This window comes from Oncorhynchus nerka, linkage group LG6 (genome assembly GCF_034236695.1).
Source record: "Oncorhynchus nerka isolate Pitt River linkage group LG6, Oner_Uvic_2.0, whole genome shotgun sequence".
In the NCBI taxonomy this organism is placed as follows: Eukaryota; Metazoa; Chordata; class Actinopteri; order Salmoniformes; family Salmonidae; genus Oncorhynchus; species Oncorhynchus nerka.
In genome coordinates, this window is record NC_088401.1 from 1,860,046 (window position 1) to 1,882,995 (window position 22,950).

At 45.4% G+C, this 22,950-nt stretch overlaps 1 protein-coding gene across 4 annotated transcripts in view; it reads right to left on the bottom strand.

Annotated features, from left to right (window-relative positions):
* The window catches only part of LOC115123702 (tetratricopeptide repeat protein 21B-like), a 147,804-nt gene that overhangs the window by 68,194 nt on the left and 56,660 nt on the right, over positions 1-22,950 (bottom strand). For all 4 annotated transcript variants that reach the window (XM_065019213.1, XM_065019211.1, XM_065019212.1 and 1 more), the window contains exon 17: positions 1,708-1,818. In XM_065019213.1, coding sequence (XP_064875285.1) covers positions 1,708-1,818 — 111 coding nt within the window. The remainder of the gene's footprint in view (positions 1-1,707; positions 1,819-22,950) is intronic.

The window sequence follows — 22,950 nt, forward strand, 5'->3', positions numbered from 1 at the left end:
AGATGGACGACACAGCCCCAAGATGGGGACGACACGGCCCCAAGATGGACGACACAGCCCCAAGATGGGGACGACACAGCCCCAAGATGGAGACGACACAGCCCCAAGATGGAGACGACACGGCCCCAAGATGGACGACACAGCCCCAAGATGGAGACGACACGGCCCCAAGATGGAGACGACACAGCCCCAAGATGGGGACGACACGGCCCCAAGATGGAGACGACACAGCCCCAAGATGGAGACGACACGGCCCCAAGATGGAGACGACACAGCCCCAAGATGGGGACGACACGGCCCCAAGATGGAGACGACACAGCCCCAAGATGGACGACACAGCCCCAAGATGGGGACGACACGGCCCCAAGATGGGGACGACACAGCCCCAAGATGGAGACGACACAGCCCCAAGATGGACGACACAGCCCCAAGATGGGGACGACACGGCCCCAAGATGGAGACGACACAGCCCCAAGATGGACGACACAGCCCCAAGATGGGGACGACACGGCCCCAAGATGGGGACGACACAGCCCCAAGATGGAGACGACACAGCCCCAAGATGGACGACACAGCTCCAAGATGGGGACGACACGGCCCCAAGATGGACGACACGGCCCCAAGATGGAGACGACACAGCCCCAAGATGGACGACACGGCCCCAAGATGGACGACACGGCCCCAAGATGGACGACACGGCCCCAAGATGGACGACACGGCCCCAAGATGGACGACACGGCCCCAAGATGGAGACGACACGGCCCCAAGATGGGGACGACACGGCCCCAAGATGGACGACACAGCCCCAAGATGGAGACGACACAGCCCCAAGATGGACGACACAGCCCCAAGATGGGGACGACACAGCCCCAAGATGGACGACACAGCCCCAAGATGGAGACGACACGGCCCCAAGATGGACGACACAGCCCCAAGATGGAGACGACACGGCCCCAAGATGGACGACACGGCCCCAAGATGGACGACACGGCCCCAAGATGGACGACACAACCCCAAGATGGAGACGACACAGCCCCAAGATGGACGACACGGCCCCAAGATGGAGACGACACAGCCCCAAGATGGACGACACGGCCCCAAGATGGACGACACGGCCCCAAGATGGACGACACGGCCCCAAGATGGACGACACAGCCCCAAGGAACTCTTTGTTGATGAGATGTGTGGTGGAAGCCAATCAGGTTAGTGATATAAACACACAGTGACTGATAGCCTGCAGGACCAATCAGGTTAGTGATATAAACACTCAGTGATTGACAGCCTGCAGGACCAATCAGGTTAGTGATATAAACACTCAGTGACTGACATCCTGCAGGACCAATCAGGTTAGTTAAATAAACACTCAGTGACTGACAGCCTGTAGGACCAATCAGGTTAGTGATATAAACACTCAGTGACTGACAGCCTCCAGGACCAATCAGGTTAGTGATATAAACACTCAGTGATTGACAGCCTGCAGGACCAATCAGGTTAGTGATATAAACACTCAGTGACTGACAGCCTGCAGGACCAATCAGGTAAGAAATAGAGTGAGGAAGGAGGGAAACAGTATGAGAACATTCCTTAGTAAAATGGCAAACAAATAGAGCTTTCACTCTTGAGAAATAGTGTAAAAAGGAAAGAATGTTCTGTGTGAGCACTGAGCAGTATTTGAAACTTTGCCGCAGCCTTTCCCGTCTACAATACCTGGTTGTACTGATGGCTCTTCACATAGGCTCGGCCCATCTTTCTCCACAGGGTTGCATCCCGAACCGTCCAGCTCATTGCCTCTTGATACACCTCAATAGCTCTCTCTGGCTGCAGAATAGAAATGTGATATTTGATATACCTGTCCGTGTCAATGCATTTGCAAAGCCCTACTAACGTGATGTGGACAGTCAATAATACGCAGTACACAAGGTACTACTGGTGAGACAGTTAAAACATTTAACACCCTCTTTAATCCAATTACAGTAATGGTGCATATTATTATTGATTTGGACCTATGGGTGGGCCCAGAAATCAAACCCACTGTCCTGCCATTTCCAGATCCATGATCTAACTACTGAGTTACAGAGGACCAAGATCCAAGATCTACCTACTGAGTTACAGAGGACCAAGATCTACCTACTGAGTTACAGAGGACCAAGATCCATGATCTACCTACTGAGTTACAGAGGACCAAGATCCAAGATCTACCTGAGTTACAGAGGACCAAGATCTACCTACTGAGTTACAGAGGACCAAGATCCATGATCTACCTACTGAGTTACAGAGGACCAAGATCTAAGATCTACCTACTGAGTTACAGAGGACCAAGATCCATGATCTACCTACTGAGTTACAGAGGACCAAGATCCATGATCTACCTACTGAGTTACAGAGGACCAAGATCCATGATCTACCTACTGAGTTACAGAGGACCAAGATCTACCTACTGAGTTACAGAGGACCAAGATCTACCTACTGAGTTACAGAGGACCAAGATCTACCTACTGAGTTACAGAGGACCAAGATCTACCTACTGAGTTAAAGAGGTCCAAGATCTACCTACTGAGTTACAGAGGACCAAGATCCATGATCTACCTACTGAGTTACAGAGGACCAAGATCTACCTACTGAGTTACAGAGGACCAAGATCTACCTACTGAGTTAAAGAGGACCAAGATCTACCTACTGAGTTACAGAGGACCAAGATCTACCTACTGAGTTACAGAGGACCAAGATCCATGATCTACCTACTGAGTTACAGAGGACCAAGATCTACCTACTGAGTTACAGAGGACCAAGATCCATGATCTACCTACTGAGTTACAGAGGACCAAGATCTACCTACTGAGTTAAAGAGGACCAAGATCTACCTACTGAGTTACAGATGACCAAGATCTACCTACTGAGTTACAGAGGACCATGATCTACCTACTGAGTTACAGAGGACCAAGATCTACCTACTGAGTTACAGAGGACCAAGATCTACCTACTGAGTTACAGAGGACCAAGATCTACCTACTGAGTTACAGAGGACCAAGATCCATGATCTACCTACTGAGTTACAGAGGACCAAGATCCATGATCTACCTACTGAGTTACAGAGGACCAAGATCCAAGATCTACCTACTGAGTTACAGAGGACCAAGATCTACCTACTGAGTTACAGAGGACCAAGATCCATGATCTACCTACTGAGTTACAGAGGACCAAGATCTACCTACTGAGTTACAGAGGACCAAGATCCATGATCTACCTACTGAGTTACAGAGGACCAAGACCTACCTACTGAGTTACAGAGGACCAAGATCTACCTACTGAGTTACAGAGGACCAAGATCCATGATCTACCTACTGAGTTACAGAGGACCAAGATCTACCTACTGAGTTACAGAGGACCAAGATCTACCTACTGAGTTACAGAGGACCAAGATCCACCTACTGAGTTACAGAGGACCAAGATCTACCTACTGAGTTACAGAGGACCAAGATCTACCTACTGAGTTACAGAGGACCAAGATCTACCTACTGAGTTACAGAGGACCAAGATCTACCTACTGAGTTACAGAGGACCAAGATCTATGATCTACCTACTGAGTTACAGAGGACCAAGATCTACCTACTGAGTTACAGAGGACCAAGATCTATGATCTACCTACTGAGTTACAGAGGACCAAGATCCATGATCTACCTACTGAGTTACAGAGGACCAAGATCCATGATCTACCTACTGAGTTACAGAGGACCAAGATGTACCTACTGAGTTACAGAGGACCAAGATCTACCTACTGAGTTACAGAGGACCAAGATCCATGATCTACCTACTGAGTTACAGAGGACCAAGATCCAAGATCTACCTACTGAGTTACAGAGGACCAAGATCTACCTACTGAGTTACAGAGGACCAAGATCTACCTACTGAGTTACAGAGGACCAAGATCCATGATCTACCTACTGAGTTACAGAGGACCAAGATCTAAGATCTACCTACTGAGTTACAGAGGACCAAGATCTAAGATCTACCTACTGAGTTACAGAGGACCAAGATCCATGATCTACCTACTGAGTTACAGAGGACCAAGATCTAAGATCTACCTACTGAGTTACAGAGGACCAAGATCTACCTACTGAGTTACAGAGGACCAAGATCTACCTACTGAGTTACAGAGGACCAAGATCTACCTACTGAGTTACAGAGGACCAAGATCTACCTACTGAGTTACAGAGGACCAAGATCCATGATCTACCTACTGAGTTACAGAGGACCAAGATCCATGATCTACCTACTGAGTTACAGAGGACCAAGATCCATGATCTACCTACTGAGTTACAGAGGACCAAGATCTACCTACTGAGTTACAGAGGACCAAGATCTACCTACTGAGTTACAGAGGACCAAGATCCATGATCTACCTACTGAGTTACAGAGGACCAAGATCCATGATCTACCTACTGAGTTACAGAGGACCAAGATCTACCTACTGAGTTACAGAGGACCAAGATCTACCTACTGAGTTACAGAGGACCAAGATCTACCTACTGAGTTACAGAGGACCAAGATCCATGATCTACCTACTGAGTTACAGAGGACCAAGATCTACCTACTGAGTTACAGAGGACCAAGATCCATGATCTACCTACTGAGTTACAGAGGACCAAGATCTACCTACTGAGTTACAGAGGACCAAGATCCATGATCTACCTACTGAGTTACAGAGGACCAAGATCTACCTACTGAGTTACAGAGGACCAAGATCCATGATCTACCTACTGAGTTACAGAGGACCAAGATCTACCTACTGAGTTACAGAGGACCAAGATCTACCTACTGAGTTACAGAGACCAAGATCTACCTACTGAGTTACAGAGGACCAAGATCTACCTACTGAGTTACAGAGGACCAAGATCCATGATCTACCTACTGAGTTACAGAGGACCAAGATCCATGATCTACCTACTGAGTTACAGAGGACCAAGATCCATGATCTACCTACTGAGTTACAGAGGACCAAGATCTACCTACTGAGTTACAGAGGACCAAGATCCATGATCTACCTACTGAGTTACAGAGGACCAAGATCCATGATCTACCTACTGAGTTACAGAGGACCAAGATCTACCTACTGAGTTACAGAGGACCAAGATCCATGATCTACCTACTGAGTTACAGAGGACCAAGATCTACCTACTGAGTTACAGAGGACCAAGATCCATGATCTACCTACTGAGTTACAGAGGACCAAGATCTACCTACTGAGTTACAGAGGACCAAGATCTACCTACTGAGTTACAGAGGACCAAGATCCATGATCTACCTACTGAGTTACAGAGGACCAAGATCCATGATCTACCTACTGAGTTACAGAGGACCAAGATCCATGATCTACCTACTGAGTTACAGAGGACCAAGATCCAAGATCTACCTACTGAGTTACAGAGGACCAAGATCTACCTACTGAGTTACAGAGGACCAAGATCTACCTACTGAGTTACAGAGGACCAAGATCCATGATCTACCTACTGAGTTACAGAGGACCAAGATCTACCTACTGAGTTACAGAGGACCAAGATCTACCTACTGAGTTACAGAGGACCAAGATCTACCTACTGAGTTACAGAGGACCATGATCTACCTACTGAGTTACAGAGGACCAAGATCTACCTACTGAGTTACAGAGGACCAAGATCTACCTACTGAGTTACAGAGGACCAAGATCTACCTACTGAGTTACAGAGGACCAAGATCCATGATCTACCTACTGAGTTACAGAGGACCAAGATCCATGATCTACCTACTGAGTTACAGAGGACCAAGATCCATGATCTACCTACTGAGTTACAGAGGACCAAGATCTACCTACTGAGTTACAGAGGACCAAGATCTACCTACTGAGTTACAGAGGACCAAGATCTACCTACTGAGTTACAGAGGACCAAGATCTACCTACTGAGTTACAGAGGACCAAGATCCATGATCTACCTACTGAGTTACAGAGGACCAAGATCCATGATCTACCTACTGAGTTACAGAGGACCAAGATCCATGATCTACCTACTGAGTTACAGAGGACCAAGAAGATCTACCTACTGAGTTACAGAGGACCAAGATCTACCTACTGAGTTACAGAGGACCAAGATCTACCTACTGAGTTACAGAGGACCAAGATCTACCTACTGAGTTACAGAGGACCAAGATCTACCTACTGAGTTACAGAGGACCAAGATCTACCTACTGAGTTACAGAGGACCAAGATCTACCTACTGAGTTACAGAGGACCAAGATCTACCTACTGAGTTACAGAGGACCAAGATCCAAGATCTACCTACTGAGTTACAGAGGACCAAGATCTACCTACTGAGTTACAGAGGACCAAGATCCATGATCTACCTACTGAGTTACAGAGGACCAAGATCCATGATCTACCTACTGAGTTACAGAGGACCAAGATCTACCTACTGAGTTACAGAGGACCAAGATCTACCTACTGAGTTACAGAGGACCAAGATCTACCTACTGAGTTACAGAGGACCAAGATCTACCTACTGAGTTACAGAGGACCAAGATCCATGATCTACCTACTGAGTTACAGAGGACCAAGATCCAAGATCTACCTACTGAGTTACAGAGGACCAAGATCTACCTACTGAGTTACAGAGGACCAAGATCTACCTACTGAGTTACAGAGGACCAAGATCTACCTACCTGAGTTACAGAGACCAAGACCAAGATCTACCTACTGAGTTACAGAGGACCAAGATCTACCTACTGAGTTACAGAGGACCAAGATCTACCTACTGAGTTACAGAGGACCAAGATCCATGATCTACCTACTGAGTTACAGAGGACCAAGATCCATGATCTACCTACTGAGTTACAGAGGACCAAGATCTACCTACTGAGTTACAGAGGACCAAGATCTACCTACTGAGTTACAGAGGACCAAGATCCATGATCTACCTACTGAGTTACAGAGGACCAAGATCTACCTACTGAGTTACAGAGGACCAAGATCTACCTACTGAGTTACAGAGGACCAAGATCTACCTACTGAGTTACAGAGGACCAAGATCCATGATCTACCTACTGAGTTACAGAGGACCAAGATCTAAGATCTACCTACTGAGTTACAGAGGACCAAGAAGATCTACCTACTGAGTTACAGAGGACCAAGATCCAGATCTACCTACTGAGTTACAGAGGACCAAGAAGATCTACCTACTGAGTTACAGAGGACCAAGATCTACCTACTGAGTTACAGAGGACCAAGATCTACCTACTGAGTTACAGAGGACCAAGATCTACCTACTGAGTTACAGAGGACCAAGATCCATGATCTACCTACTGAGTTACAGAGGACCAAAATCTAAGATCTACCTACTGAGTTACAGAGGACCAAGATCCATGATCTACCTACTGAGTTACAGAGGACCAAGATCTACCTACTGAGTTACAGAGGACCAAGATCCATGATCTACCTACTGAGTTACAGAGGACCAAGATCTACCTACTGAGTTACAGAGGACCAAGATCTACCTACTGAGTTACAGAGGACCAAGATCTACCTACTGAGTTACAGAGGACCAAGATCTACCTACTGAGTTACAGAGGACCAAGATCTACCTACTGAGTTACAGAGGACCAAGATCCATGATCTACCTACTGAGTTACAGAGGACCAAGATCCATGATCTACCTACTGAGTTACAGAGGACCAAGATCCAAGATCTACCTACTGAGTTACAGAGGACCAAGAAGATCTACCTACTGAGTTACAGAGGACCAAGATCCATGATCTACCTACTGAGTTACAGAGGACCAAGATCTAAGATCTACCTACTGAGTTACAGAGGACCAAGATCCATGATCTACCTACTGAGTTACAGAGGACCAAGATCTACCTACTGAGTTACAGAGGACCAAGATCTACCTACTGAGTTACAGAGGACCAAGATCTACCTACTGAGTTACAGAGGACCAAGATCCATGATCTACCTACTGAGTTACAGAGGACCAAGAAGATCTACCTACTGAGTTACAGAGGACCAAGAAGATCTACCTACTGAGTTACAGAGGACCAAGATCTACCTACTGAGTTACAGAGGACCATGATCTACCTACTGAGTTACAGAGGACCAAGATCCAAGATCTACCTACTGAGTTACAGAGGACCAAGATCTGAGTTACAGAGGACCAAGATACCTACTGAGTTACAGAGGACCAAGATCTACCTACTGAGTTACAGAGGACCAAGATCCATGATCTACCTACTGAGTTACAGAGGACCAAGATCTACCTACTGAGTTACAGAGGACCAAGATCTACCTACTGAGTTACAGAGACCAGGACCTACTGAGTTACAGAGGACCAAGATCCATGATCTACCTACTGAGTTACAGAGGACCAAGATCTAAGATCTACCTACTGAGTTACAGAGGACCAAGATCCATGATCTACCTACTGAGTTACAGAGGACCAAGATCTACCTACTGAGTTACAGAGGACCAAGATCCATGATCTACCTACTGAGTTACAGAGGACCAAGATCTACCTACTGAGTTACAGAGGACCAAGATCTACCTACTGAGTTACAGAGGACCAAGATCTACCTACTGAGTTACAGAGGACCAAGATCAACTGAGTTACAGAGGACCAAGATCTACCTACTGAGTTACAGAGGACCAAGATCTACCTACTGAGTTACAGAGGACCAAGATCCATGATCTACCTACTGAGTTACAGAGGACCAAGATCCAAGATCTACCTACTGAGTTACAGAGGACCAAGATCCATGATCTACCTACTGAGTTACAGAGGACCAAGATCCATGATCTACCTACTGAGTTACAGAGGACCAAGATCCAGATCTACCTACTGAGTTACAGAGGACCAAGATCTACCTACTGAGTTACAGAGGACCAAGATCCAGATCTACCTACTGAGTTACAGAGGACCAAGAAGATCTACCTACTGAGTTACAGAGGACCAAGATCTACCTACTGAGTTACAGAGGACCAAGATCTACCTACTGAGTTACAGAGGACCAAGATCTACTGATGATCTACCTACTGAGTTACAGAGGACCAAGATCCAAGATCTACCTACTGAGTTACAGAGGACCAAGATCCAAGATCTACCTACTGAGTTACAGAGGACCAAGATCCAAGATCTACCTACTGAGTTACAGAGGACCAAGATCTACCTACTGAGTTACAGAGGACCAAGATCCATGATCTACCTACTGAGTTACAGAGGACCAAGATCTACCTACTGAGTTACAGAGGACCAAGATCCATGATCTACCTACTGAGTTACAGAGGACCAAGATCCAAGATCTACCTACTGAGTTACAGAGGACCAAGATCCATGATCTACCTACTGAGTTACAGAGGACCAAGATCTACCTACTGAGTTACAGAGGACCAAGATCTACCTACTGAGTTACAGAGGACCAAGATCTACCTACTGAGTTACAGAGGACCAAGATCTACCTACTGAGTTACAGAGGACCAAGATCTACCTACTGAGTTACAGAGGACCAAGATCCATGATCTACCTACTGAGTTACAGAGGACCAAGATCCATGATCTACCTACTGAGTTACAGAGGACCAAGATCTACCTACTGAGTTACAGAGGACCAAGATCTACCTACTGAGTTACAGAGGACCAAGATCTACCTACTGAGTTACAGAGGACCAAGATCCATGATCTACCTACTGAGTTACAGAGGACCAAGATCTAAGATCTACCTACTGAGTTACAGAGGACCAAGATCCATGATCTACCTACTGAGTTACAGAGGACCAAGATCCATGATCTACCTACTGAGTTACAGAGGACCAAGATCCATGATCTACCTACTGAGTTACAGAGGACCAAGATCTACCTACTGAGTTACAGAGGACCAAGATCTACCTACTGAGTTACAGAGGACCAAGATCTACCTACTGAGTTACAGAGGACCAAGATCTACCTACTGAGTTACAGAGGACCAAGATCCATGATCTACCTACTGAGTTACAGAGGACCAAGATCTACCTACTGAGTTACAGAGGACCAAGATCCATGATCTACCTACTGAGTTACAGAGGACCAAGATCCATGATCTACCTACTGAGTTACAGAGGACCAAGATCCAAGATCTACCTACTGAGTTACAGAGGACCAAGATCTACCTACTGAGTTACAGAGGACCAAGATCCATGATCTACCTACTGAGTTACAGAGGACCAAGATCCATGATCTACCTACTGAGTTACAGAGGACCAAGAAGATCTACCTACTGAGTTACAGAGGACCAAGATCTACCTACTGAGTTACAGAGGACCAAGATCTACCTACTGAGTTACAGAGGACCAAGATCTACCTACTGAGTTACAGAGGACCAAGATCCATGATCTACCTACTGAGTTACAGAGGACCAAGATCCAGATCTACCTACTGAGTTACAGAGGACCAAGATCCAAGATCTACCTACTGAGTTACAGAGGACCAAGATCCAAGATCTACCTACTGAGTTACAGAGGACCAAGATCTATGATCCTACTGAGTTACAGAGGACCAAGATCCAAGATCTACCTACTGAGTTACAGAGGACCAAGAAGATCTACCTACTGAGTTACAGAGGACCAAGATCTACCTACTGAGTTACAGAGGACCAAGATCTACCTACTGAGTTACAGAGGACCAAGATCTACCTACTGAGTTACAGAGGACCAAGATCTACCTACTGAGTTACAGAGGACCAAGATCTACCTACTGAGTTACAGAGGACCAAGATCCAAGATCTACCTACTGAGTTACAGAGGACCAAGATCCAAGATCTACCTACTGAGTTACAGAGGACCAAGATCCAAGATCTACCTACTGAGTTACAGAGGACCAAGATCCAAGATCTACCTACTGAGTTACAGAGGACCAAGATCCATGACCTACTGAGTTGATCTACCTACTGAGTTACAGAGGACCAAGATACCTACTGAGTTACAGAGGACCAAGATCTACCTACTGAGTTACAGAGGACCAAGATCTACCTACTGAGTTACAGAGGACCAAGAAGATCTACCTACTGAGTTACAGAGGACCAAGAAGATCTACCTACTGAGTTACAGAGGACCAAGATCCATGATCTACCTACTGAGTTACAGAGGACCAAGATCCATGATCTACCTACTGAGTTACAGAGGACCAAGATCTACCTACTGAGTTACAGAGGACCAAGATCTACCTACTGAGTTACAGAGGACCAAGATCCATGATCTACCTACTGAGTTACAGAGGACCAAGATCCATGATCTACCTACTGAGTTACAGACCAAGATCCAAGATCTACCTACTGAGTTACAGAGGACCAAGATCTACCTACTGAGTTACAGAGGACCAAGATCCATGATCTACCTACTGAGTTACAGAGGACCCAAGATCTACCTACTGAGTTACAGAGGACCAAGATCCATGATCTACCTACTGAGTTACAGAGGACCAAGATCCAGATCTACCTACTGAGTTACAGAGGACCAAGATCCATGATCTACCTACTGAGTTACAGAGGACCAAGATCCAGATCTACCTACTGAGTTACAGAGGACCAAGATCTACCTACTGAGTTACAGAGGACCAAGATCTACCTACTGAGTTACAGAGGACCAAGATCCATGATCTACCTACTGAGTTACAGAGGACCAAGATCTACCTACTGAGTTACAGAGGACCAAGATCTACCTACTGAGTTACAGAGGACCAAGATCTATCTGAGATCTACCTACTGAGTTACAGAGGACCAAGATCCAAGATCTACCTACTGAGTTACAGAGGACCAAGATCCATGATCTACCTACTGAGTTACAGAGGACCAAGATCCAGATCTACCTACTGAGTTACAGAGGACCAAGATCCAGATCTACCTACTGAGTTACAGAGGACCAAGATCTACCTACTGAGTTACAGAGGACCAAGATCTACCTACTGAGTTACAGAGGACCAAGATCTACCTACTGAGTCTACCTACTGAGTTACAGAGGACCAAGATCCATGATCTACCTACTGAGTTACAGAGGACCAAGATCTACCTACTGAGTTACAGAGGACCAAGATCCATGATCTACCTACTGAGTTACAGAGGACCAAGATCTACCTACTGAGTTACAGAGGACCAAGATCCATGATCTACCTACTGAGTTACAGAGGACCAAGATCCTACTGAGTTACAGAGGACCAAGATCTACCTGATCTACCTACCTACTGAGTTACAGAGGACCAAGATCTACCTACTGAGTTACAGAGGACCAAGATCTACCTACTGAGTTACAGAGGACCAAGATCCAGTTACAGAGGACCAAGATCTACCTACTGAGTTACAGAGGACCAAGATCTACCTACTGAGTTACAGAGGACCAAGATCCATGATCTACCTACTGAGTTACAGAGGACCAAGATCCATGATCTACCTACTGAGTTACAGAGGACCAAGATCTACCTACTGAGTTACAGAGGACCAAGATCCATGATCTACCTACTGAGTTACAGAGGACCAAGATCCATGATCTACCTACTGAGTTACAGAGGACCAAGATCTACCTACTGAGTTACAGAGGACCAAGATCCATGATCTACCTACTGAGTTACAGAGGACCAAGATCTAAGATCTACCTACTGAGTTACAGAGGACCAAGATCCATGATCTACCTACTGAGTTACAGAGGACCAAGATCCATGATCTACCTACTGAGTTACAGAGGACCAAGAAGATCTACCTACTGAGTTACAGAGGACCAAGATCCAAGATCTACCTACTGAGTTACAGAGGACCAAGAAGATCTACCTACTGAGTTACAGAGGACCAAGATCCAAGATCTACCTACTGAGTTACAGGGGACCAAGATCTACCTACTGAGTTACAGAGGACCATGATCTACCTACTGAGTTACAGAGGACCAAGATCCATGATCTACCTACTGAGTTACAGAGGACCAAGATCCAAGATCTACCTACTGAGTTACAGAGGACCAAGATCTACCTACTGAGTTACAGAGGACCAAGATCCATGATCTACCTACTGAGTTACAGAGGACCAAGATCTACCTACTGAGTTACAGAGGACCAAGATCTACCTACTGAGTTACAGAGGACCAAGATCTACCTACTGAGTTACAGAGGACCAAGATCTACCTACTGAGTTACAGAGGACCAAGATCTATCCTACTGAGTTACAGAGGACCAAGATCCATGATCTACCTACTGAGTTACAGAGGACCAAGATCCTACCTACTGAGTTCTACCTACTGAGTTACAGAGGACCAAGATCCAAGATCTACCTACTGAGTTACAGAGGACCAAGATCTACCTACTGAGTTACAGAGGACCAAGATCTACCTACTGAGTTACAGAGGACCATGATCTACCTACTGAGTTACAGAGGACCAAGATCTACCTACTGAGTTACAGAGGACCAAGATCTACCTACTGAGTTACAGAGGACCAAGATCTACCTACTGAGTTACAGAGGACCAAGATCTACCTACTGAGTTACAGAGGACCAAGATCTACCTACTGAGTTACAGAGGACCAAGATCTACCTACTGAGTTACAGAGGACCAAGATCCATGATCTACCTACTGAGTTACAGAGGACCAAGATCTAAGATCTACCTACTGAGTTACAGAGGACCAAGATCCATGATCTACCTACTGAGTTACAGAGGACCAAGATCTACCTACTGAGTTACAGAGGACCAAGATCCATGATCTACCTACTGAGTTACAGAGGACCAAGATCCATGATCTACCTACTGAGTTACAGTTACCAGAGGATCCAAGATCTACCTACTGAGTTACAGAGGACCAAGATCTACCTACTGAGTTACAGAGGACCAAGATCTACCTACTGAGTTACAGAGGACCAAGATCCATGATCTACCTACTGAGTTACAGAGGACCAAGATCTACCTACTGAGTTACAGAGGACCAAGATCCAGAGGATCTACCTACTGAGTTACAGAGGACCAAGATCTACCTACTGAGTTACAGAGGACCAAGATCCATGATCTACCTACTGAGTTACAGAGGACCAAGATCTATCTACCTACTGAGTTACAGAGGACCAAGATCTACCTACTGAGTTACAGAGGACCAAGATCTACCTACTGAGTTACAGAGGACCAAGATCTACCTACTGAGTTACAGAGGACCAAGATCTACCTACTGAGTTACAGAGGACCAAGATCTACCTACTGAGTTACAGAGGACCAAGATCCATGATCTACCTACTGAGTTACAGAGGACCAAGATCCATGATCTACCTACTGAGTTACAGAGGACCAAGATCTACCTACTGAGTTACAGAGGACCAAGATCCTGATCTACCTACTGAGTTACAGAGGACCAAGAAGATCTACCTACTGAGTTACAGAGGACCAAGATCCATGATCTACCTACTGAGTTACAGAGGACCAGAGATCTACCTACTGAGTTACAGAGGACCAAGATCTACCTACTGAGTTACAGAGGACCAAGATCCAAGATCTACCTACTGAGTTACAGAGGACCAAGATACAGAGGACCAAGATACCAAGATCTACCTACTGAGTTACAGAGGACCAAGATCTATCTACCTACTGAGTTACAGAGGACCAAGATCTACCTACTGAGTTACAGAGGACCAAGATCCAAGATCTACCTACTGAGTTACAGAGGACCAAGATCTACCTACTGAGTTACAGAGGACCAAGATCTACCTACTGAGTTACAGAGGACCAAGATCCAAGATCTACCTACTGAGTTACAGAGGACCAAGATCCATGATCTACCTACTGAGTTACAGAGGACCAAGATCCAAGATCTACCTACTGAGTTACAGAGGACCAAGATCCATGATCTACCTACTGAGTTACAGAGGACCAAGATCCATGATCTACCTACTGAGTTACAGAGGACCAAGATCCAGATCTACCTACTGAGTTACAGAGGACCAAGATCTACCTACTGAGTTACAGAGGACCAAGATCTACCTACTGAGTTACAGAGGACCAAGATCCATGATCTACCTACTGAGTTACAGAGGACCAAGATCCATGATCTACCTACTGAGTTACAGAGGACCAAGATCTACCTACTGAGTTACAGAGGACCAAGATCTACCTACTGAGTTACAGAGACCAGGACCAAGATCTACCTACTGAGTTACAGAGGACCAAGATCTACCTACTGATCTACCTACTGAGTTACAGAGGACCAAGATCCATGATCTACCTACTGAGTTACAGAGGACCAAGATCATGATCTACCTACTGAGTTACAGAGGACCAAGATCTACCTACTGAGTTACAGAGGACCTAAGATCCAAGATCTACCTACTGAGTTACAGAGGACCAAGATCCATGATCTACCTACTGAGTTACAGAGGACCAAGATCCATGATCTACCTACTGAGTTACAGAGGACCAAGAAGATCTACCTACTGAGTTACAGAGGACCAAGATCCATGATCTACCTACTGAGTTACAGAGGACCAAGATCTACCTACTGAGTTACAGAGGACCAAGATCCAAGATCTACCTACTGAGTTACAGAGGACCAAGATCTACCTACTGAGTTACAGAGGACCAAGATCCATGATCTACCTACTGAGTTACAGAGGACCAAGATCTACCTACTGAGTTACAGAGGACCAAGATCTACCTACTGAGTTACAGAGGACCAAGATCCAAGATCTACCTACTGAGTTACAGAGGACCAAGATCCAAGATCTACCTACTGAGTTACAGAGGACCAAGATCTACCTACTGAGTTACAGAGGACAGAGATCCATGATCTACCTACTGAGTTACAGAGGACCAAGATCTACCTACTGAGTTACAGAGGACCAAGAAGATCTACCTACTGAGTTACAGAGGACCAGATCCAGATCTACCTACTGAGTTACAGAGGACCAAGATCTACCTACTGAGTTACAGAGGACCAAGATCTACCTACTGAGTTACAGAGGACCAAGATCTACCTACTGAGTTACAGAGGACCAAGATCCATGATCTACCTACTGAGTTACAGAGGACCAAGATCTACCTACTGAGTTACAGAGGACCAAGATCTACCTACTGAGTTACAGAGGACCAAGATCCATGATCTACCTACTGAGTTACAGAGGACCAAGATCCAAGATCTACCTACTGAGTTACAGAGGACCAAGATCTACCTACTGAGTTACAGAGGACCAAGATCCAAGATCTACCTACTGAGTTACAGAGGACCAAGATCTGAGTTACAGAGGACCAAGATCCATGATCTACCTACTGAGTTACAGAGGACCAGAGATCTACCTACTGAGTTACAGAGGACCAAGATCTACCTACTGAGTTACAGAGGACCAAGAAGATCTACCTACTGAGTTACAGAGGACCAAGATCCATGATCTACCTACTGAGTTACAGAGGACCAAGATCCATGATCTACCTACTGAGTTACAGAGGACCAAGATCCAAGATCTACCTACTGAGTTACAGAGGACCAAGATCCATGATCTACCTACTGAGTTACAGAGGACCAAGATCCATGATCTACCTACTGAGTTACAGAGGACCAAGATCCATGATCTACCTACTGAGTTACAGAGGACCAAGATCTACCTACTGAGTTACAGAGGACCAAGATCCATGATCTACCTACTGAGTTACAGAGGACCAAGATCTACCTACTGAGTTACAGAGGGACCAGAGGAAGATCTACCTACTGAGTTACAGAGGACCAAGATCCATGATCTACCTACTGAGTTACAGAGGACCAAGATCTACCTACTGAGTTACAGAGGACCAAGATCTACCTACTGAGTTACAGAGGACCAAGATCTACCTACTGAGTTACAGAGGACCAAGATCCAAGATCTACCTACTGAGTTACAGAGGACCAAGATCCAAGATCTACCTACTGAGTTACAGAGGACCAAGATCTACCTACTGAGTTACAGAGGACCAAGATCCATGATCTACCTACTGAGTTACAGAGGACCAAGATCCAAGATCTACCTACTGAGTTACAGAGGACCAAGATCTACCTACTGAGTTACAGAGGACCAAGATCCAGATCTACCTACTGAGTTACAGAGGACCAAGATCCATGATCTACCTACTGAGTTACAGAGGACCAAGATCTACCTACTGAGTTACAGAGGACCAAGATCCTGATCTACCTGAGTTACAGAGGACCAAGATCCATGATCTACCTACTGAGTTACAGAGGACCAAGATCTACCTACTGAGTTACCAAGATCTACCTACTGAGTTACAGAGGACCAAGATCCATGATCTACCTACTGAGTTACAGAGGACCAAGATCTAAGATCTACCTACTGAGTTACAGAGGACCAAGATCCATGATCTACCTACTGAGTTACAGAGGACCAAGATCTACCTACTGAGTTACAGAGGACCAAGATCCATGATCTACCTACTGAGTTACAGAGGACCAAGATCCATGATCTACCTACTGAGTTACAGAGGACCAAGATCTACCTACTGAGTTACAGAGGACCAAGATCTACCTACTGAGTTACAGAGGACCATGATCTACCTACTGAGTTACAGAGGACCAAAGTTACAGAGGACCAAGATCTACCTACTGAGTTACAGAGGACCAAGATCCATGATCTACCTACTGAGTTACAGAGGACCAAGATCCATGATCTACCTACTGAGTTACAGAGGACCAAGATCTACCTACTGAGTTACAGAGGACCAAGATCCATGATCTACCTACTGAGTTACAGAGGACCAAGATCTACCTACTGAGTTACAGAGGACCAAGACCTACCAAGATCTACCTACTGAGTTACAGAGGACAAGATCCAAGATCTACCTACTGAGTTACAGAGGACCAAGATCCATGATCTACCTACTGAGTTACAGAGGACCAAGATCCATGATCTACCTACTGAGTTACAGAGGACCAAGATCCATGATCTACCTACTGAGTTACAGAGGACCAAGATCCAAGATCTACCTACTGAGTTACAGAGGACCAAGATCTACCTACTGAGTTACAGAGGACCAAGATCTACCTACTGAGTTACAGAGGACCAAGATCCATGATCTACCTACTGAGTTACAGAGGACCAAGATCTACCTACTGAGTTACAGAGGACCAAGATCTACCTACTGAGTTACAGAGGACCAAGATCTACCTACTGAGTTACAGAGGACCAAGATCCAAGATCTACCTACTGAGTTACAGAGGACCAAGATCTACCTACTGATCTACCTACTGAGTTACAGAGGACCAAGATCCATGATCTACCTACTGAGTTACAGAGGACCAAGATCTGATCCTACTGAGTTACAGAGGACCAAGATCTACCTACTGAGTTACAGAGGATCCAAGATCTACCTACTGAGTTACAGAGGACCAAGATCTACCTACTGAGTTACAGAGGACCAAGATCCAAGATCTACCTACTGAGTTACAGAGGACCAAGATCTACCTACTGAGTTACAGAGGACCAAGACCAAGATCTACCTACTGAGTTACAGAGGACCAAGATCCAAGATCTACCTACTGAGTTACAGAGGACCAAGACCAAGATCTACCTACTGAGTTACAGAGGACCAAGATCCATGATCTACCTACTGAGTTACAGAGGACCAAGATCCATGATCTACCTACTGAGTTACAGAGGACCAAGATCTACCTACTGAGTTACAGAGGACCAAGATCTACCTACTGAGTTACAGAGGACCAAGATCTACCTACTGAGTTACAGAGGACCAAGAGTTCCATGATCTACCTACTGAGTTACAGAGGACCAAGATCTACCTACTGAGTTACAGAGGACCAAGATCCATGATCTACCTACTGAGTTACAGAGGACCAAGATCTACCTACTGAGTTACAGAGGACCAAGATCTACCTACTGAGTTACAGAGGACCAAGAAGATCTACCTACTGAGTTACAGAGGATCCAAGATCTACCTACTGAGTTACAGAGGACCAAGATCCAAGATCTACCTACTGAGTTACAGAGGACCAAGATCTACCTACTGAGTTACAGAGGACCAAGATCCAGATCTACCTACTGAGTTACAGAGGACCAAGATCCATGATCTACCTACTGAGTTACAGAGGACCAAGATCTACCTACTGAGTTACAGAGGACCAAGATCTACCTACTGAGTTACAGAGGACCAAGATCTACCTACTGAGTTACAGAGGACCAAGATCATGATCTACCTACTGAGTTACAGAGGACCAAGATCTACAAGATCTACTGAGTTACAGAGGACCAAGATCTACCTACTGAGTTACAGAGGACCAAGATCCATGATCTACCTACTGAGTTACAGAGGACCAAGATCCTGATCTACCTACTGAGTTACAGAGGACCAAGATCCATGATCTACCTACTGAGTTACAGAGGACCAAGATCCAGATCTACCTACTGAGTTACAGAGGACCAAGATCCATGATCTACCTACTGAGTTACAGAGGACCAAGATCTACCTACTGAGTTACAGAGGACCAAGAGGACCAAGATCTACCTACTGAGTTACAGAGGACCAAGATCCATGATCTACCTACTGAGTTACAGAGGACCAAGATCCAAGATCTACCTACTGAGTTACAGAGGACCAAGATCTACCTACTGAGTTACAGAGGACCAAGATCCAAGATCTACCTACTGAGTTACAGAGGACCAAGACCTACTGAGTCTACCTACTGAGTTACAGAGGACCAAGATCCAAGATCTACCTACTGAGTTACAGAGGACCAAGATCTACCTACTGAGTTACAGAGGACCAAGATCTACCTACTGAGTTACAGAGACCAAGATCCAAGATCTACCTACTGAGTTACAGAGGACCAAGATCCATGATCTACCTACTGAGTTACAGAGGACCAAGATCTACCTACTGAGTTACAGAGGACCAAGATCTACCTACTGAGTTACAGAGGACCAAGATCCATGATCTACCTACTGAGTTACAGAGGACCAAGATCCATGATCTACCTACTGAGTTACAGAGGACCAAGATCCATGATCTACCTACTGAGTTACAGAGGACCAAGATCCATGATCTACCTACTGAGTTACAGAGGACCAAGATCTACCTACTGAGTTACAGAGGACCAAGATCTACCTACTGAGTTACAGAGGACCAAGATCTACCTACTGAGTTACAGAGGACCAAGATCCATGATCTACCTACTGAGTTACAGAGGACCAAGATCTACCTACTGAGTTACAGAGGACCAAGATCTACCTACTGAGTTACAGAGGACCAAGATCCATGATCTACCTACTGAGTTACAGAGGACCAAGATCCAGATCTACCTACTGAGTTACAGAGGACCAAGATCCATGATCTACCTACTGAGTTACAGGACCAAGACCAAGATCTACCTACTGAGTTACAGGGGACCAAGATCCATGATCTACCTACTGAGTTACAGAGGACCAAGATCTACCTACTGAGTTACAGAGGACCAAGATCCATGATCTACCTACTGAGTTACAGAGGACCAAGATCTAAGATCTACCTACTGAGTTACAGAGGACCAAGATCTACCTACTGAGTTACAGAGGACCAAGATCTACCTACTGAGTTACAGAGGACCAAGATCCATGATCTACCTACTGAGTTACAGAGGACCAAGATCCAAGATCTACCTACTGAGTTACAGAGGACCAAGATCTACCTACTGAGTTACAGAGGACCAAGATCCATGATCTACCTACTGAGTTACAGAGGACCAAGATCCAGTTACAGAGGACCAAGATCTACCTACTGAGTTACAGAGGACCAAGATCTACCTACTGAGTTACAGAGGACCAAGATCTACCTACTGAGTTACAGAGGACCAAGATCCATGATCTACCTACTGAGTTACAGAGGACCAAGATCTACCTACTGAGTTACAGAGGACCAAGATCCACTGAGTTACAGAGGACCAAGATCTACCTACTGAGTTACAGAGGACCAAGATCCAAGATCTACCTACTGAGTTACAGAGGACCAAGATCCAAGATCTACCTACTGAGTTACAGAGGACCAAGATCTACCTACTGAGTTACAGAGGACAGAGATCCATGATCTACCTACTGAGTTACAGAGGACCAAGATCTACCTACTGAGTTACAGAGGACCAAGATCTACCTACTGAGTTACAGAGGACCAAGATCTACCTACTGAGTTACAGAGGACCAAGATCCAAGATCTACCTACTGAGTTACAGAGGACCAAGATCCAAGATCTACCTACTGAGTTACAGAGGACCAAGATCTATGATCTACCTACTGAGTTACAGAGGACCAAGATCCATGATCTACCTACTGAGTTACAGAGGACCAAGATCCATGATCTACCTACTGAGTTACAGAGGACCAAGATCCATACAGAGGACCAAGATCTACCTACTGAGTTACAGAGGACCAAGATCTACCTACTGAGTTACAGAGGACCAGATCTACCTACTGAGTTACAGAGGACCAAGATCCAAGATCTACCTACTGAGTTACAGAGGACCAAGAAGATCTACCTACTGAGTTACAGAGGACCAAGAAGATCTACCTACTGAGTTACAGAGGACCAAGATCTACCTACTGAGTTACAGAGGACCAAGATCCATGATCTACCTACTGAGTTACAGAGGACCAAGATCCATGATCTACCTACTGAGTTACAGAGGACCAAGATCCAAGATCTACCTACTGAGTTACAGAGGACCAAGATCTACCTACTGAGTTACAGAGGACCAGATCTACCTACTGATCTACCTACTGAGTTACAGAGGACCAAGAATGATCTACCTACTGAGTTACAGAGGACCAAGATCCATGATCTACCTACTGAGTTACAGAGGACCAAGACCAAGATCTACCTACTGAGTTACAGAGGACCAAGATCCATGATCTACCTACTGAGTTACAGAGGACCAAGATCATGATCTACCTACTGAGTTACAGAGGACCAAGATCCATGATCTACCTACTGAGTTACAGAGGACCAAGAAGATCTACCTACTGAGTTACAGAGGACCAAGATCCATGATCTACCTACTGAGTTACAGAGGACCAAGATCCTGATCTACCTACTGAGTTACAGAGGACCAAGATCTACCTACTGAGTTACAGAGGACCAAGATCTACCTACTGAGTTACAGAGGACCAAGAAGATCTACCTACTGAGTTACAGAGGACCAAGATCCATGATCTACCTACTGAGTTACAGAGGACCAAGATCCAAGATCTACCTACTGAGTTACAGAGGACCAAGATCCAAGATCTACCTACTGAGTTACAGAGGACCAAGATCATGATCTACCTACTGAGTTACAGAGGACCAAGATCCACCAAGATCTACCTACTGAGTTACAGAGGACCAAGATCTACCTACTGAGTTACAGAGGACCAAGATCCAGATCTACCTACTGAGTTACAGAGGACCACTGAGACCAAGATCTACCTACTGAGTTACAGAGGACCAAGAAGATCTACCTACTGAGTTACAGAGGACCAAGATCTACCTACTGAGTTACAGAGGACCAAGATCCATGATCTACCTACTGAGTTACAGAGGACCAAGATCTAAGATCTACCTACTGAGTTACAGAGGACCAAGATCTATGATCTACCTACTGAGTTACAGAGGACCAAGATCCATGATCTACCTACTGAGTTACAGAGGACCAAGATCCATGATCTACCTACTGAGTTACAGAGGACCAAGATCTACCTACTGAGTTACAGAGGACCAAGATCTACCTACTGAGTTACAGAGGACCAAGAAGATCTACCTACTGAGTTACAGAGGACCAAGAAGATCTACCTACTGAGTTACAGAGGACCAAGAAGATCTACCTACTGAGTTACAGAGGACCAAGATCCATGATCTACCTACTGAGTTACAGAGGACCAAGATCCAAGATCTACCTACTGAGTTACAGAGGACCAAGATCCAAGATCTACCTACTGAGTTACAGAGG